The sequence below is a fragment of the Colletes gigas genome, unplaced genomic scaffold (assembly GCF_013123115.1).
Source record: "Colletes gigas isolate AHSC1104 unplaced genomic scaffold, ASM1312311v1 Colletes_gigas_Sc00008, whole genome shotgun sequence".
Lineage (NCBI taxonomy): Eukaryota > Metazoa > Arthropoda > Insecta > Hymenoptera > Colletidae > Colletes > Colletes gigas.
Genome location: NW_025106637.1, coordinates 7,426,170 through 7,445,669, shown reverse-complemented (window position 1 = coordinate 7,445,669; position 19,500 = coordinate 7,426,170). Strand labels below are relative to the sequence as shown.

General features: G+C 39.3%; 1 protein-coding gene across 2 annotated transcripts in view; it reads left to right on the top strand.

Annotated features, from left to right (window-relative positions):
• The first annotated feature begins 2,056 nt into the window (after positions 1 to 2,056).
• The window catches only part of LOC122396938 (neuronal acetylcholine receptor subunit alpha-7-like), a 180,732-nt gene continuing 163,288 nt past the window's right edge, over positions 2,057 to 19,500 (top strand). For both annotated transcript variants that reach the window (XM_043395733.1, XM_043395732.1), the window contains exon 1: positions 2,057 to 2,147. In XM_043395733.1, coding sequence (XP_043251668.1) covers positions 2,102 to 2,147 — 46 coding nt within the window. In that variant the 5' untranslated portion in view covers positions 2,057 to 2,101. The remainder of the gene's footprint in view (positions 2,148 to 19,500) is intronic.

Sequence of the window (19,500 nt, the reverse complement as noted above, 5' to 3'; positions counted from 1 at the left end):
TCTATTCCTGAGATATTAACCTGTTATAAAAATGTTATTTCGAGAAAGATTGCTTCAAAGCATCGACATGCAACGTCAAGAATACATGGAGAGTCCGGTTCAAAGTCTGACAATGTTGGCAATTTTTCGAATTTTACTACAATCTTTTCAGGCTAATGCTTTCAGAAGCTTAAAGAAGCCAGATAAACTGCGCTGCAATGTTTTACTCTCCATTTTCTAGATAAACTATTACCCTCTTGATGCATCACAGATTAGAGATAATTTTCTAAGAGTTTCGTTGAGAAAAATGTGCTTGCTACGACCACGTATACACTTTACGGTGAAAATTTAATCGAAACTCGTAGATGGTGGGACGCTTCCCCGAGGTGCAGGTTTTGACATCGACTCGTGATCGCGATTAACAAGGTAAACGACAGAAACGAAATTCACTCTGGCCCGGATTTCTGGTGGAAGCTTAACAGTCGCGAGACCCAAGGATCAAGATCAATCTTGGGTGAACCTTACGGCGAGTAATTTCTGGATCCGCGTGCGAGCGATCGGGGACGAAGAGGGGGGTCACGGTGGCTCAGGTACGAAGAAAAGGAGTCGAAACGGAGATAGACACAAAGGAAAATCGGAGCATCGGGGCGTTAAGAGGACTCCGTGAAGACGGTATCCTCCCGCATACGGTTCTCTGTTGACTGAAGCGACTTAAGTCAACGCCGCGCTCACCTACGGTCTGGCACACTACGTTCGCCAGCGTGCGTCACGAGAGGAACGGAGAGAACGCGTAGGAGTGGGACAGTGGCATCGGCGCGAGGGGAGGTACAAGGATGGAGAAGGAGAAGGAGGAGCGAACGAGGGGGACGACGAACGTCCAGCCGTGTACGTGGGAGAGAGCACGATCCGTGCAGTGGCGAAGGGTTTAAGTATAAGGATACCGAGGCATGCGCCGTCCTATCATATTGATCTCGCCATAGTAACGATTCTCTCTTCTCCGGCGATGTTGGCATGCACTATAGCAGCGGTACGAAGAGCGAAACCAGTCGAAAACGGCGGAAGGGGGTTGTACCGCATGGTATACCATGCCACCCGACGATGCGCGGATGTGGGCCGCACAGGAATGAACGAGAACGACCACGGTAGAAAGGGGGATCGAGCGAGAGGGTGGCGTACGTCGAAGGGGGAAGCTAGATGGAAGCGAGATCGACGCGGAGGGTGAAAAGGAGAGAAGAGACATCAGTGGCGGTGGGCCACGCAGGGCGCTAGCGCCAAAGAGAGCCGAGGCGGCGATACCGCGCGGCGCTGCAGCCAAATGAAAATCAGTCCAGCGTTGGTCGCCGGCGAGGGCGCATCTGACAAGTCTGTGACAGGATACGGGACAGTCGAGGACATTTGGGGTAAAACGGCGGAACGTCCGCGATAACCATTGACCCGGACCGGATTCGGGAGGATGTTGATCGGGCCAGCGTCACGGCACTGAGGGGGTCAGACGCGCTCTGGGATCTCGTCGGTGAGAACGGATGTCGCGGAACTAGCTCGTAAACGGTTCGTGACGCGCGGAGCCGTACGCGTACTCGCGACACGATATCGCGGGGGTTTCTCGATTCCGGAAACGGGCGAACGGTTACGCGTCGCTAACGAATCGTTACTGGCCCCGACCGTACTGGGGAAAGAGGGACAGAGAGCAACAACGTGCAGGCGTGAGAGAGAGAGGAGAGGAGAGATGTCCTCGATGACAAACGACGATGCCGCGCGAAGGCGAAACGTCGGTGGAGCTTAGTGCGTGCAAGGTGTACGCGCGGGGACACGCTGCAGATCCGCGGAGGCTGTCACGTGCCCCTGATAGAGAGAAAACGATGCCATTGGCGTGCTCGAGGCACGTAGGTTCGGGCGGACCCTGAGAATATTTGGGGCCCGATCGGTGAATATCGCCCACCTTGGTCGTCCTCAGTGCCTACGATATACAAGTGGTACCGCTCTTGTTCGACGCGTCTGCAGCCACGTGCGAGGACAACCGAACGGTGAGGAGGCGGAGGAGGCGGAGAAGAAGCCGGTGGTGGCGGAGGTGGTGGTGATCAGAGGAAGGAGCTAGCCGCTCCGATTCCTCAATCGTGCAAACATGAGACGTTGGACTCTGATAGCGGTTATAGCCCTGGTTGCATCCGGTGAGTAGCAACAGTCGATACAACCCCTTGCGTATCTCTATCGCGTTGCAGATTTTTCTATCATCGGGGGCTCGTGCCAGGCTCTCGTCCAACGATTTAGCTTCACCGGGAAATTGCTTTTCTCTTCTAGGTTTATTTTTCTTTTTTGTTACTTTCCCCTTTCTCTGTCTGTCTCTCTCTTTCTGTCTTTGCATTCGCGTCTGTTGTTTTTACCCATCTACCTCGACACGCTTGAAATGCACAGGTCGCGCCGTTGGGATTTGCGTACTACGGCGGTTTTGTTCGACACGCAGGGTCAACATTGGCACGTTAAACCGCGACAAAAACGAACACGGAACGACAGGTTGCGCGTTCTTCGTCCGTCAAAAGAATTTTTATCGTTCGACTGCCGCGGATACGGTGTGAAACAATTTCGCGAGATAACGGATAGACACCGAAATGAAACTTGATTTATAGCCCGGGGGGTCCGAGCGCCCGCGGACAAAACGAAATTTGAAAAATATTTACGAGCCGCGACTTCGACGTCAGTTATGAAGACGCATCGTATTTCACCGGTCGATTTTAATATCGTGGGAGCCCGTAACTTACGGGTACGCTTGTTGCTGGTCAAACCGTTCCCACCATAAAAAAGACCTACACGCGAACTATTTATGCTAATTTCGAGAACAAGATTTTCCCTGAGTCGGGGGATGGTGTTGCATTGCTGCGTAACGTGTTGCCCCGTGACGTCACCGGCGACGTTTTCTACGTGACGCGTACAGGCGTCTCGTTAGCACGCTGGTTTCGGTTTGTAAACTCGTACGTACACACTCGGTTCGAAATCAGCGCAGTGCAAACGTTTGCGCTCGAGAATATTTTTGTTAAATTTGTCCGAGCTTTCTTTCCCGCGGTAATCTCCTCCGCAAACCGGCCCAGGAAGCGTTTGTCAACAAAAAGGAACAGGAAAAGGAGCGGAGTCCACCGAGGTCCACGGCGATTCTTCGGGGAACAATTAGCTTCCGATTGCGGTGGATTCTAATTGACGCGATGCCGTCGTCATCGTCTCCTTATTCCTGGTCGCGAAACGTTTGATTAATTGGGACCTCGTCATCGTGGACGATCTTCGTTCGTCTTCTGTCTACGACCGTGGGCAACGTGGGCGTGAGAAATGATCCCCCGGAAAACCGTGTGCCCGATTCACCCACGCGGTTTTCGTTCACTCGCATCTGGGCGCCGTGGAATAGATTCTCTCAATCCTGGTTGTATTTCAGATGATCCTTACGACAGTGGTCCAAGTTACAAAACCAAAAGAATTGAGATTTTTGTAGTATTTTGTCGTGTCAACTGTATTTCCATATTATGGAAGAGTTTTTGAGACATTTTTATTATTATCTGCTGCATTTTCATGTTTACTTTTGTTCCCTACATTCGGTAAAAAAAGTAACACTGTCAAATTAAAAAAATAATATGATGGACTACTATTAATCCTGAGGGGACTTTCATAATAAGTGGCACATTTTAAAAGACGAACATAATTTATTATATTATTAGAAAAGTGTCAGTGACACCATAATAATGATTGTAAAAGTTAGTTACGCCCCAAGGCAATGAAATTCACATCTTTCTTCTCACTAGTTGCTTCTTCAGACTGATTGCAAGATATAATTGGTTCTTTGAGTAGCCACGTGCCCTCCATGGAAAAGCTATTTTTCACAATGCGTGAAGAGAAACATAACGCGACAGAAGTGTCGATAATTAACTGTCGTAATTAGTTTCATTTTTATTAGTAGATCCTTTCCGGAGTAATGCCATTTATTACTCCTTCTTCCTTTGATTGTAAGTTACCTTTGGTTCTTTGAGGAGTATAGCACGACTTCCGGAAGAGAAGCTACTAAAACGTAAACTATTCACGATAGAATGTGATGAAATAAAGACTACGTGTAATAGTTCCTCGTTTGTAATTGTTCTTCAAGTTTTTCGTGTAAAATTTCAATGAATTCTGAGGGGATGGGTTTCTGAGCTTCATCAGATAATTGATCAATAGGTAAGAGGTCTAGCGATATGATGGCAGGCCCTTGAATAAGTACTTTACGAACAGAAGCAGGCAGATAGAACCATGAATAATCTTTTATATACAGGCTGTTCGGTGGTCACCTCTGGGAAAAATTTGAATGGGAGATTCTAGAGGCCAAAATAAGACGTAAATCAAGAATACCAATTTGTTGATTGAGGCTTCGTTAAAAAGTTATTAACGTTTAAAGTTCCATACCGATCGGACAATTTTTCGGCGAAATTGAAAAGTTTCAAATCGCCCTAAAAAAATTATTTTCAGCTGCAGGGGTCAATTACAATCATTTTTGGTCAATAGACATATCCTCGAAATCCTACACACTTTCGAGAAAAAAATTCTTTATCGAAAATATAATGTCTGACCATACATTGATATGTTTCCCTGAAATTTTTCGGCGGAAAACAAATTTCAAATCGTTCTAAAAAAATTATTTTCAGCTGCGGGGGTCAATTACAATCATTTTTGGTCAATAGGAATACCCCCGAAATCCTACGCACTTTCGAGAAAAAAATTCTTTATCGAAAATATAATGTCTGACCATACATTCATACCTTCCTCTGAAATTTCATACGTATGTTTAAAATATCATAACTTCTGAACGGATAGGAGGATTTTAATTTTTCAAAAAGCAAACAACGCGTATTTTAATGGAGTATATGTAGAAAATCGAAAAATATTCGAAACATTGATCCTTGACCCCGTGAAGTAAGGAAAACCCCATAAACATGGTCCAATTTTCAAACCTCCATAACTCCTACAATAGTCAATGGATCTCATTGAAATTTAGTCTGGAAGTAGAGCTCATGGATACCTACAAAAAAGTATTGAACAATATTTCCGTACAGCGTCAAACAAATTGATTAAAAATGAAACACAAATTTTTAAGAAAAATCGTCAGGGAATTTTTTCGGTGAAATTAAAAAATTTCAGATCATTCTGAAAAAATTATTTTTGGTTGCAAGGGTCGATAACAATCATTTTTGGTAAATACACATACCCCCAAAAGCCTACGACTACAAAAGTTACCTAACAACGAATGTTATTATCCCCTTTAGAAACCTTGAATGGATGGTCTGAAATATTCATACTATATATGAAGTACATTCGTTCATTTAATTTATTTCAACTTTAAATTTGTCAAATACATTTCATACATATTTCAAATATTAAATGTACTTCACAATCCTAAATGTAATTCGGATTTTAAATATAGTTTCCATTTTCATGGTGTGTGCTTCATCCGCTTCAATTAATTTCTTTTAACAAGACAGTTGTTAATTGGATCCAGGGCAATTTCACTTCGTACACGAATCTAATCAGCGCCACGGAGACAATGAATCGAGTACACATTACGTACAGGTATTAAACGCGGATTAAGTCGAGAGTTTGTTCGCTTCGAGAACGATTCTACTTTCATCGCCATAAAAATCACGGATTTGCTTCGTTCCTTCATCGTGTGAACATAGTACAAGGGTATGTATTAATTCTTGACCTTCTTGACCAAGATATCTAGCTAAACCATAAATAAATTAAAATACATCATTGTAAGTATGAATATGTTTTGAAAGAAATCTCAAACTGGTTTGATAGATGTAGCGTTTAAAAAAAATTAAAAATACAATTGAAATTACTTGATATACAAAATATATATGTATCAAATACTTCGATTACTCGAATATGTTTCAAAATATACTAATATAAGTTATACTATCATCAGGTCTTGGTCCAAATACACATCCATTAGAAAGTCGCGAATACATAGGGCTAGGTTCATTAGTAGTATGTTCGTAAATCATTACACTGACGAAGGGGTAGAATTCGCCAACGGGACGGTGTTGGGTTAAGTAATAAGTTCGTTCGAGACGATGTGTCTTACTTCGATATTACTGAGTTCTCACGCTTCTAAAGAGACCACTTAGCAGCGTCTAAACATGTCCTACGCTTTGCAGTCTTAATTATTGATAATGAATCCCTTGACGCTTTCATTCGACAGATCTTTCTCGAATACAATTGCTAAGAGTGACAAACTCATTATGCTTCTTGGATTAGAAGAATTTTTAGTATCACTCGTATTCTCACATAATTTTCTATTAAGCAAATCCAATACATCCCGGAATAAATGATAGACTATTCGAAACCTATATAGTCCAACGAGGTATACAATTTATTCCTGCACATTTTTTTTTATTTTGATGATTCCTGCGGAACAAAACGATATCAAATTTGATCACACGGGGTGTTTCAAAATAACACCGACAAATTAATACGATTGAAAGGGAATGTCAAAGGGATTATTTTTTTTATACTCCCTCGGTTGGAAAATTTTGATCACGGTACTATGTGACGTTTAGCTTCACTGCTGACACAACCGTTGGTATAAAAAAGCATAAAGTTGTTTATCCGTATCATGAGGATTTGTCTGCTTGTATTTACACGTTGAAAAATCACATTTGCGATTATCATACGTGTTTATTACTGCGTACAACAGAACAAAACAAATTGTTACTACTTTTAGACTAATTGGGATTGATTTTCAATTATTTAGAAGGAAACCCTTACATAAAATTAAATAACAGATATAAAAGTATCTTACATATTTCTCATCTGTATAAGTAGTTATAAGTTTTCAAAATAGAAATTCAATCTTTGCAATAGAAGAAGTTTAAAGACGATGGAGATATTGGTTCTGTTAGATCATTTTTAAGAAGAAAGGTAAACAATATTTTGCTATCGGTATAAATGTAGAATTATGTAAATTTCCCAAATAAAAATTTCGAATGGATTTCTCCTATTTCTGCATCAGTATAAGATAGCAAAACTAATGATAACAATATGAATGTTCCTCTTTCTCTTTACGGAAGTTCGACAAATATCTGTGATTCGAGGATCCCAGTGGAAGATGATAATGTTTCTTATTTTCTGTCACGGTGGTGGAATATAGATTTAGGGGAACTTAGGCTAGGATTAGGTGGAATCGACGTTTAGAGGGGAACGTTGACGAGCATTCAAATGGTAGCTCTTGGCGCGTACCTGTCGTTATTCGCTGGCCCCGGAGTTGATTCTGCAGAGCGTGCAGGTGCGGGCTGCACGCGGATGCATGGAGTACGCGCGCTGACCTGGCCTCTGGGTGCGTATGCGTGCACGTGTGTCGGTGATCGTGGGCGTATGTGGGGGTGTACAACAGCGGAGTATCGAACGCGCGCGCCTAGCCGGCTGAAAAGCGGAGGACACTGTGTGAGAGTCGGCCTCGCACACCAACGCGCCCTCTGCAACGGTACACGGACGCACACCGCCCCACACCAACGCGACACACGTACGAAAATCACGGGCTCGCCCCCCTCGTCTTTCACCCTTCTCTCTTTCTGCCCCGCTTGTCGCGCGCGTGCCTCTTCCGACGGGGGCGATCATGCACGTCAAGAGTGAAAACTGTGCCAAACGCTGCGTGAGGCTCCAGGAAAACAAGCTTCCACCAGCTGACCGTTTTCCATTCCGCAACGAGTGACTTTAAACCACCGTGGGCGGGGAGTTCATCCGCTGCCTTTTTTTTTTTTTTTCTTCGGACGATTAGGTCGAATTTGAAACTCGAAAGACCGAGGGGATTGCACGATACGCCTAAAGGGGATGGACGTTGCCGTTATTCTCGCGATTTCCAAGCGATTGTACGTGTTTTCTGAAAAGACAGTTACTTAAATACAGATGTTTTATAATTTGAGAGAAGCTACGACTCGAAAATAACACGTTCGATGTTTGTTTATTTTTTATTAATGATTCTCGACGTTCCTTAAGTTCGTATAGATTTTGTAAATTTTTATTTCGTTCAATTCGGTGTTGTTTAATGCGAGGAGGTGGTTTTATGATCCAAGAGGCGAGAAAGAATACTATTTATCCCTTTGATCAAGTATATTTATCAAAGACCATTCTTTGTATGAACGAATGTATACAAAATTAAATAGTATACGTTTGAAAAATTATCTGGAATTAAATCGTAAGTCAAGGGGCTAATCTAAACATTTATTTTTCATTAAATAAATTTCTGGAGTGAGAAACAGAGATTGTAAACTCTTGGGGTAGTGTCTGGGGAATAAGGAGGATGAGGCATAACTTCCTGGATAAATTTTTTAATTTTCTGAGGTACTATTTATGCACTGCATGGTTCCACGGCGAATTTTATCACTGTGAACTATTTTTTTATTCGCTGATGTTGACCAATTTTTATTGTTGACTTCTACGTTTATATTTTAATTACTTTCCAGCAGTTTGAAGCAAATAATTCTTGTCGTTTCTTAGCTTTGTCTGTTCGTCTTCCTATGAAATTGTTTTATGTGGTTCGAAATCCTGACCAGTAACGAAATAATAGGGATGTGTGGGCAACCGAAAGCTCGTGCTCAGATTGTTAGGAATTTTGGCGAAAGCCTGACACATCTCAAGCAGCCGACCCGCTTCGAGATCCTTCGGTCCAAGATGTATCGGGCTTCGACCCAACTCTTCGATTTCTTGACAGTCAGAACGAAATAGGTACTTTCACAAGTTAACCCTTATGTCAATAACCAAACTTCTCACAGTTGTTCAATAACCGAGATGCCTGGGTTAAAATTGCAAGTAACACTTTATTTTTCGTTTTTTAGAAACAGAAGAACAGATTGATTTATTCTAATTTAGTTTCCTTAATTTTTCCATAAATAATTAGACACCTTATTTAAATGATCACTTGGTATCGTTAAAATATTATTTCAAATCAATCAGTATTTCATACGAGAAACAACAGCTTATTTAAAATAATGCTGTTTCATGTATTATTTATCAACAACTGTTCAAATAAAAAGTGCTCGACTCTGATACAAATAAGGACTGTAAAATCGGCCTGTTAGAGCAAAAATCCATTAAATTCAGGTTTTATGCAGCAGGCTTGGGCACATTTTGTTCGAAATAAAAGAATAAATGACTAATAATTTTCTAGTTAACTTTCATTTTCAAATTGTTTAAGAAATTACTCGAATAGAAATTTATTTAAATAAGAAATAATGAAATAGAATTCTGATCGTATTCAACAAACATTGTAGGCTCACGGGAACAAAAATCGTACGAGGAACAGAAACAATCGAATGTGCCAAGATTTCATAGATTGAACAGCTTTTTTATGCTTCCCTTGTTCGTCGTTTTTACGATATCCGGGTGTTCTTCTCGTTCCGTCTGTAACTTTGTTGGCGAGGAATTCTAAATGTTTCGACGTGCAATTGTTTGGCGCATCCAACTTTTTTCACTCTGCGTATTTAGCGCAACACCATTGGGAAAATAAGAATTTTCGAGGAACTTTAGGACGAGTTTGTTCTCCTTTTCGGAGCCAACAAAAAATTATTGAGACACCCTACATACGTAACTTCCAATACTCTTTCCATATTCGCTTTATAAACGTCTTTGCAACTTTCACGTCCATAAGAGAATGATAATAAAAGTGATAAAGCCCTGTCTTGTGAATTTATGTCACAATTTTCTTTTCATTCCTATTGTTGGCAAAATGTACTTGTACCCTTTCTTCTGTTTGTTAGTTTATTCATTTTAAACAAACTTGTATTCTAAATATACTTATATCGTATGAAGTTTATTGCTGGTTACTTAATTTTACATCTTTATTCTCGAGGGTTACGGTATCAAACTGCATGGAAGCTCGTGATTTTAGCGAACCAAGCGTTGCATGAAATTGTCGACGACGGAAGATTTCCCTATGGTGATCTTCGAGCTTGAACGTCTAATCATGGAAAAATAGAAAACAGCTACACAGCGAATGCGTTTACTAGATCCTCGGATAACGCGTCACGGTGTTACAGGAAACAAGCTCCGACAGATTTCCTTTTTGCTTGTTTTCCTCTTCTAGGATGCGGTCGTTAAAATTTCAACCGAAAGTAGCTGTCCAGACTATTTCCCTTTATTCCTTCTACTTTTTATCCTGTTTTGATAAACCTCTTCAATTCTTCAGAAGTTTTTCCTGTCCTCTCCCATTTCTTCTTCAATTCATTTGCTCTTCCAGCCATGTTTTTCGCTTAATCCTTCAGTTCTTTGTCGTTCGTACTCCATTTGCATGGGCATGTCTTTTCTAATTTCCCTATACGCCGTTCGTTTCCTGAAATCTACCTTCCCTGTTCTTGAAATTGGATGTTGTGGTTACTGTACTTGTTGCGCAGCAGCGCCACGCTATCGTTTCTCCTCTTGGAAGTTTCGATCTTTAGTTTCTCTAATATTCGCAGTAAAAGTTATTATCTCCCAATAAACGACAAGTCTATTATTTTATAAATCTGTACCTCGAATTTTCTGATCGCTAGATCACATGTTACTTTTAAAGTACTAAAAACCTTTTCCAAATAAAAACTAGTGGAAACGTCGGTGTACACGTTGAGCTCCTCCCCTTAGTTTTTAACGCGATGGCTCGTGGCTCGATCATTCGAGGATTAATCGGGGGAATCAAATATTAAAAGACATTAACTATTCAACTTTAGTTTCGGTGTTAAAGTACAAAGTTCAAAAAAGAAAGTTTAACTTTGTCGCTATAGTTTGAATAATACACAGGACCTAAGCTTACATAATTTTGTCGTTGTAAGATATTCCATCGCTGCATCGAAGATTCTAATATCTGTAGAAATAAGGGGATAGTTAAACATTTGATTTAAAAAAATAATAAATCGATGTATCTCCGTTGGTTCCTCAGAAATCAGCTTAACACTTTATTCGAGTCGTCTAATGGCGTTCAAGAAAGAAGTAATAACGAACTTCTATTTTCGATTCAAGAATATTTAATTGTTAGTGAATAAGAGTCGTTGGGTATCGCGTCTTTATAAATTGCTCAGAAAAAATTCAAGTAAATTCGTTAAAATTGCTAGGGCTGAGTTATTGGATCGCGCTAAATGCTAATATTACCTTATCGACGTGGTTTATATCGCATACATAGCCTTTCTAACCCCTAGAACGAGCAACGATCCTTGTAATTTTATTGACAGTTACGTTGTCGTCGTGTTGAAGCAGGCTAAGAGAATCTTGATTAATTCTGTCGAGACCGCGGATAGAAAAGCATATCTTTTTGCAAGACTTGTTACCATCTTGAAAATCAGAAGCTCGTGCATTGGATAATGTTTAAAATATGCACACCTACGTTTTAGAAATTTTCATTATTCAATTTTGTCTACTCTGTTGCTACTTCTGTAAAAATCACTCGTAATTTTTCTAAATTACCTGAACGCAGAATAATTAAGAAAGATTTTTAACAAACTCCTTAACATCATACTATTTTAGAATACGATCAACGAGCAGCCTTTAAAAATATGTTTATTTGTCTATTTGGTTCAACGACTACCTTTCAGTAATATAATTTGCCTGCATAAAGTGCTGACACAACGACGTTTCAGCGCAGTGATAAGCAATCTCGCTGTACGCTCTAAAAAGGGAAAGCTCACTCTCGTCGACATCGAATAAATATTTACTCGATCTCGTTTTAGAATCGTAACGTATGACGCCGTCTGATCGTTTCATCCTAAAAAAAGCAACAGACAGATCAATCTGTGTAAGACGTTCGCGTGTAAATAATTCAGGGACCACTCTTCGGTTTCGTTTCACCTCGAGCCCCAGTCAACTAAGTTTAGCCAAACGAGTTCAACCGCGAAAACGATAGCCATTAATAATGAATCTTGTATTGTCGACGAAGTATATCGATTCGTCGAAGAAAAAATAAAAGACTGACCTTACACGTTTATTCAGGCAACGAAAATTATAATGTACAATATATGTCACTTAGTCACTTTATTTTGAAATAATTAATTGCATAGTATATCGCAAAATTACTTTTTATTTTTAAAAACATTGTCAGATCGTTAAAATATCGTGTATCGTGCGATCTAAATAAAGCGTGACGAACCTATTTTCTCAGGAACTAACTTCCGTGAGTGATTTCTGTAATTTCTGAAGACGTCGCTTTCCAAGAGTTGACGGGGCCATGCTCTAGAATGGATGTTAATTAAATTTCACTTAACTACGAGATTTGATGCGAAACGGTCGAGCAACGCTTAATTTCGCGATCACTATTCATAAATTCAGTCTCCATTAAACGCGCGTTTTTGTCACTTTGCGATAAATCAACAGAAAAGAGAATACCTTCAAACGATGGGAGCATTTTTCACGGGCCTAGATAAATTAATATGCAATCGAACCGTTTGCAAACTCGTTTTCTTTTCGTGGAATTTTATTTTGCATGCACCTTAGAGGGTTTCAAATGAATCTGAACGATTTAATTACCTCGAGTAATAAATTCAAGCGTTATTTTAAAAAGTCACTGATAAGAATATATTTGTATGACGTAAATAATTGATGACCCACGTTCTACCATGCTTCAGTTAATTCTGATTTAATTTTGAACGAATCAAATGTGTATCTACGAGGCAATTCAACATATTCTTGTAATTCTTTTTTATATACGTTGCATAAATTTCTACGAATTTATTACTCAGCCTGATAAATTTTCCGAGTGAGAAACGAACGTTTTAGCGGGATCTCCGGGAAGAAAACCAGAATGGAGAAATGAAGATTTCTTCGACTTTAGTAGTTACACGTGTATTTCGTGTTAAAGGGCCACGAAACTTTAAGCCAGTGATGTATTATAAAGCTCCAACAACTTACAGGGGAAGGTACTTTGAAGGGTCGGAAGATCGTCCCATTTACCACTCATAGCCGGCTTTCAAGAAAGGTATTATTGATCCATGAAGACGGATTCTAACTGAAAACTGTTCCGCTTCTCTGAGGTGCCAGAACGGGGCATACCCGAAAGATTATTTTCTATTATCTCTCACCGTTTATCTAAATCATTCGCTTCTCTAATACATTCTTTTAATATCTTTTCATTTAATAACTTTTTATCATTAGAGATAACTTCTCAAAAACTAAATCCTCTGTATTAATGCTCAGAACAAATTAAAACCGAATAATTCTTTTTTTTTTAATATAATTTTCAATTGGCAAAAATTATATAAACGTGATTGTAATAAGGTAACATAGATTTCAACGTTCCACGCCCCAACAACGAAAACAATTTTACCATCAAAATATTCTAAATAATAACCACTAAAATCATTAAAATTTCGTACATTTTAAAATTATTTTTCGAGTATAGAACTGGTGATATGATACAGAATGCACATACTTATTAGGTCATTTCACGAGTACTTTTTCAAAGGGCTGTGCAATCTTCATAAATAAAATGCAAGTGTGTTTGTTTGTTAACTCATCGCTGTTGCAATCGTAATGAAACTTCAAGCCCGTCTATGGAGTAGCCAGGCTTAAAATCTATATAAATAAAATACAGCTCTGTCTGTTTCTTAACTCTTTGAAACTTGAAGCGTATTCACAAAGTAGCTCGATTTGAAGCTTGAAATTGCAAAAATTCAGCAAACACGCATATAAAGTAGAAACCATTGAAAATTAAATTTGAAAATCTTTTGTTGCATTAAACGTACAGGATGAAAATATTTTTCAATAAAATTTCTCCCCCTGTTAATTACAATTAGCAGTCGTAGTTACGTTATCTGGACCATTCTTTCGCCTTTCTCGAAATTTGTAAAATTATTGCGAAACATTTAATGCAGGCAATATTCATAGTGAGTTTCATAATTACATGCGCGCCTCTAATTTTGCGTGTTTCCCACTGCCTGTTAATTAGTGGAAATAGCGAACATTAGCATATTACTTGATCTTGTAGTTGACAAATTTTCATATAGTAATTGAAACTATCTATATGTAATAATCATTTAATTAGCGAGAAAATGCGAATTCATTAATTTTTAAACCGCGGGGCAAACGCACAGAATTTCGAGGACTATTACCGCGATGTCTTCAATTTTAAGTAAAAAGTTATTTTAATTCAAAGCGTAAAATATCGATATTCTGCCGAGTATGTTCTAATTATTAACTAAAATGTTCAAAATTATTCCTGGCTATCACACAAAATTTATCAAAGCACTTCATATCGTAATTATCAAATTCCTTAATTTTAACATGATTATTAATTACACTTTGACATAATACGTTGTTAAAAATAGCTGTGAAAGTGCCTTAAAGCTTAAAAACGAATAACCTTGCATTTTTTCACCAATAAAACGAACGTTGAGTATATTTAATTAAGCAAACAAAGGGGACGCTTATAATTACGAAACGCCAGAAGATTAATTTTGAGTACAATCATTTTTTTGTTCGTTTCTAAATTAGAAGAAAATTATTTTATTCAATCTTCGTCAGGTTAAGGGTATTATTGATCGATATATTCGTTGTGTTTTTTAATTACGTTCCATACTGATTTTATAATCTATGTTATGTCCATACAGTCTTCCACACCTTCTCAATCCGAATCTAGATCCTCCGAGTACTCGCTATTGAATTCTCGAGTAGTCGAATTAATCATTCTCTCGTAAAATTATATACATATCCGTAACACTTTAGCAACTGATATCAATCTTCGCGTATCGATGCGTTGTCGTAGGTTCTCGAACGTGTTGCATAATATCAGAGAAACGTTCCTATCACCCTAACGTCTTGTCATTAACAGTCCCCTTAGAAACACACGCAGCCAGTCTATGTATATTTCCTCCCAGCATCGCAGACGCGTGTCCAAGTTTCGTGCGGGGACGAATGGTGGGGGGCAATATGAGCAAATAGTTAGTTTCGAAGTGAATTTCGGCGAGGGTTTCATTACTCGCGAAACAGCTTACCAATCTGACGTGATTACACGTCGTCGGTAGATCCTTTGTGCGCGCGTCTCTGATGTACGCGAGCGCGCTACTTCCGGTGGAAACACCATACACGCGGACCAGTTTCCGTTTTTTGTCGCACGCGAATCTCGTTCTGCGGTTTGCACATCAAGTATCGAGCTCTGTCGGTCAGTCTATGGTTCAATATCTTTTTGTCTATGTTTTTTTTTTTTTTTTTATTTTTTTTTTTATCAGAGGTCGCATCAGTTTTTCTATACGTTTTCGGGTCTTTGTTCGAAATAATTGGTACAGATAAACTGGCGTGGTGCTTGGTAAGCTTGGAGTCAATGACGGATTTAGAAAGCATCGCTAAAAAATTGTCCCCAAAAATGGTAAACAGAAACAGCGATATTAAACGTTACAAATTTGGCGAAATTAAATTTAATTGGAAGTACTTTCCTCGTTTTCTTTGAAGCAATTCTGGGTTATTGTAAATCGCCAGCCACCGAAGCAGGAGCCTTTGTGAATTTTTAATAAATGATTTTTTTATTTGTTTTATATTTTATCGGATTCACAACCGTGAATTTCAACGCGATGGAGCACCGCGACATTTTACTAGATTAATTGTTAAAATCGATTTTCTCGAAAACGTGGCACCGGACGAAAATATTTCAAATTCTTTGCTCAGTTTTTTTTTACGTAGAATCATCTCATCGGCTTTGAATATTCAAATATTAAGGAAGAAGGCAAAGTGAATTTGACTGCGTTGCATCAAATACCAATTACTCGTCGAATATGTTTGCTCCGCGTTTTTTTAATCTGGTATGCAAGCATGATTTCGTTTCCCCGGAGCGTTTAAGGTGCATTAAAACCGAACACTCGCTTCTGACCGTCTAAAAAACTGATAGGAAAATTTAATTGTCAGCCATGAGAACGGGAACGAGATAGAAAGCTTATCGATTCCTCGCCAATGTATCTTCTTCCCGACGACAGCCACCACACGATTCGTGTATCAGTCTTTCGGTTCTCTTTCGCGGTTGTACGCCATATTTTTTGCCCATGACAGCAAGATATACGATCCTCTCCGTGTGGGGGGGCGAAGAAGTAAACGTTACTAGAAATATAACGCCATTTCCAGTCAGTTTGCGTATGTAATTTGTAACGTTCAGGTGGCTGTAACTGTCGCTATCTCGTGCAAAGGAAAATTGTTACGAATGCATTATAACAAAATGCTTCTACGCACTTTGCATAATTTTAGAATTTACTCTACAGCCTGCTACTTTCTTGTTCCATCGTTCACGACGATTCACTGTACTTGACACAGAATAGTCGTTCGTCGACTCTTTTTCCTTTCATGCAACGTTCAACCAGATATCAAAATTTTTTAAATTTCTAGATTTTAAAACTTCGCTCGTTGGGTTTTCAAAAGTTTCCAGAAAGCGAAAATTCTTTCTCAAGTTCGATAAAAAGTTTTCTTATCGAATTATACGAGTCTATTAAAGGATTATTCCATACGAAGGAAACTTTTGTAGGATAATAGGCCACAGAGGGTGTACCATTGTATAATTACCTAAGGGAAACGAAACTAAGTAAAATAAAATAAAAATGAAAAAGCCAATACTATTTTTGAAATTCAAATAATAAATCGTTTTTTAGTGTAACACTGAATGTTAATGCACGTGTACAAAACTTAAAAGGAAAAGATGGTATCCTTGGAAAATTAAAATTCATTCCACCATATATGCACCATTTACATGAATAGTTTATCGTAAACGGGGGCATTGAACGACATATTTCATGTTTATAAAATTCGACGATTTTAAATTGTATAAATTGTTTAAATTTCCTCGATCGAGACTGTGACGTGTGGTGCATTGTCGTGCGTTATCATGCAAATGTATGGGTTCGTGACAATTAATTAATGCGGGTCGGTTATGAATAAATTTTTGCCGCGTAACTTTCATGTGGTGATAACACGATACCGTCGTTATTGATTTCTAATGTAATATCAACGTTTTAAAAACACACGAATCAAAATAGTTAACATATACGCGTTCGAACCAACAAATTTGAACTTCCGCTCATTTCCTTGGGATCGATTCCCCTGAAAGACTTGATTTTGCAATTCGACCGGTTCCCTTGCCAAAACACGTGATCGATCTATAACGGGAAACGCAGTTCAATGCGGTACAATCTAATCAAACTTTTCCTATAACCGAATGGGTCCGGTTAAACAGAGTTCTGATACGATTAAATCGTGGTCGGATAATTGAGGTACCATCGTATCGCGTTTAGCAGTTCGGCGCCGACAACACGGCCAAAGACAATTAGCTAATGACAACAAATCGTTGAACGCACCGGCGAAAATATTAAAGACCTTCTATTCCATTTCGCGGAGTTCCCCGGCGTAGCAAGAAGAGTAACTTTCATCGGACCGAGCCCACCATTCATTTTCCCCCCTTTTTCCGGTGAAATTTCTCAGCTGGCATGGAAATACGTATTCCTTTTTCAGCAAAAAGTACGCCCGGGAACGATCGATATCCCCCCCCCCTTCCTTTCGCGAAACTTCGCGGGGCTTCTTTGCACGTTCGTCTTCTGTTCTCAGATTTTCGTTTCGTCCCGTTGTTCCCACTGTGTTGGCGTTCGCTTGTATCGCTCGTACAATGCACTCTTCCTAATTCGTCGTGTGCAAGCACGCATCCGATCGTTTCGAGGTAGATTGCTTCCATTACGGGCCGGGAGTATGCCGCCTATGCGACCGGAAGATGGAAAATGTGAGATTATGCGATACCTCCGCCTCGGTGCCAAGGAAATGCCGTCGTTCGCTGTGCTATCGAGTCAACTATCGATTACTGCGATCTTCCGCAGAGGTTTATGCACGTTTAACGACTGAACCGAGAGACGGGAGGGAGGGGCGGAGGGGGCAGGATTTGAGAAATGGCACCCCCGGCAAAGGAACGGGAAGGCAATTTGCATGTTCCCAAACAATACAGAATCGAACGACCCTGATGTTTTAATTAAAGTCACTTATCTCTATTTTTCGACGCCCTTTGAACAAGTTTGTTCCCACATACTTCCAATAAAATAAAATTAAATTTCTCTACCATCGTCGATTCCCGAAAGATTCTACGAAAATTAATAAAAACGATTTCTATATCGCAACAGTACAAATTTGAGAATTCAAGGTTCTTTGGTGTTCGTACATTTTAACGGGAAATGTAATATTTAACTCGACTGCGCGAAGAGGAGCGAGATTGAAAAAATGGAAAAGAATAAAACGAGCGTTCCAAGGATTTTAAATTTGGAATCTCTCGTTTAAAGTTCAGCTAACCGGCAGCTATTGAAACATACGTCGTTTCATCCCCTTGCTGTACCATTTAATTACAATTAACTTTTTAAATGTACATTATTTAATTTTGTTCGAATTCGCTCGTACGTGCGGTGCTCGCGAAAAACGCCCAGACACGTTTCACGAATATCTCGTGAACGCGAAAACGTGTTGATTTTAATAAACATATTAGACTTCATGACGAGTGCGGTATCGTGAAACTAAAAAACTTACTTATACTGTTTCTGTGTCTGTTTCCTGATTCGACTCTTCATTAAAACAAATTCTTCGATCGTTACGTGGAATTAATTGCTTGTCGACTAAATAATTTTCTAAATTTCCAAGTTTCGGATTTTTTAACATACGTTGCGTTTGATTCTAGTTTGGGGAAATTTGTTCTCCATAGCGAATAACAATGTTGATAAGAAATGGCAGTGCCGACTGCATAGATGTCGACGAAAGGATAACCGTAGCTTCGGCTTCTGAAGATTTTATCAGAAGTTTCTCGTGGGAGGGCACTTGTTACAGAAGTTTCACGATAAAGAGACAAAACAAAAGACTCAAGTTTCCCCTTCGTTTCTGGGGAATTGGATCTACGTAAGACCGATGCATATTCGAACTGGCGCGGCGTAGAGGATTGCATTCGATGCACGAGAAACACGGGACTTGACAGCGCGGTAAGAAATATTGGATATACTTGAGTCAGCCATTTCGATTCGTAAGGGTTCGCAATTCGTCCAAGTTCGATAAGTTTCCACGTCATCGTTTCCTCCTCGGTTTTCAATTTCTTATGATCGTAGCCAAACTAGCCATTCCAGCATTTCATTAGCTATTTTATCACACTATGAATAATAAAAAAAATATATTCTGCTAAATGGTTAGCTCACTATTTCACATTTAATCATTTCTTATTTTAATATTCGTATCCGTTACTATATTTTATTATTTTAGGCGTATAGTGCAAGTAAGGCTGTTTCATAACTATTCATTGTTTAACTAACACGTGCTTTAATTATTTTTTGTTTTTAAATTCTAAATACCGGTTCAAGTTCTATACATTCAATTCTGTGTTTACACAACCCTTTTCCTACTTCACTTTAATAATCCAAGAAAAGAGAACTATGTACTTTCTTCGTAAATTCTATGTTAAGGAACTCTATTCTTTACTATATGAAGACTATTACAATGGTCCACAATCAGTCATACGCAACACATACGCCGCAAACGAAATCAAAATTCTTTTTGAAACACATTTCA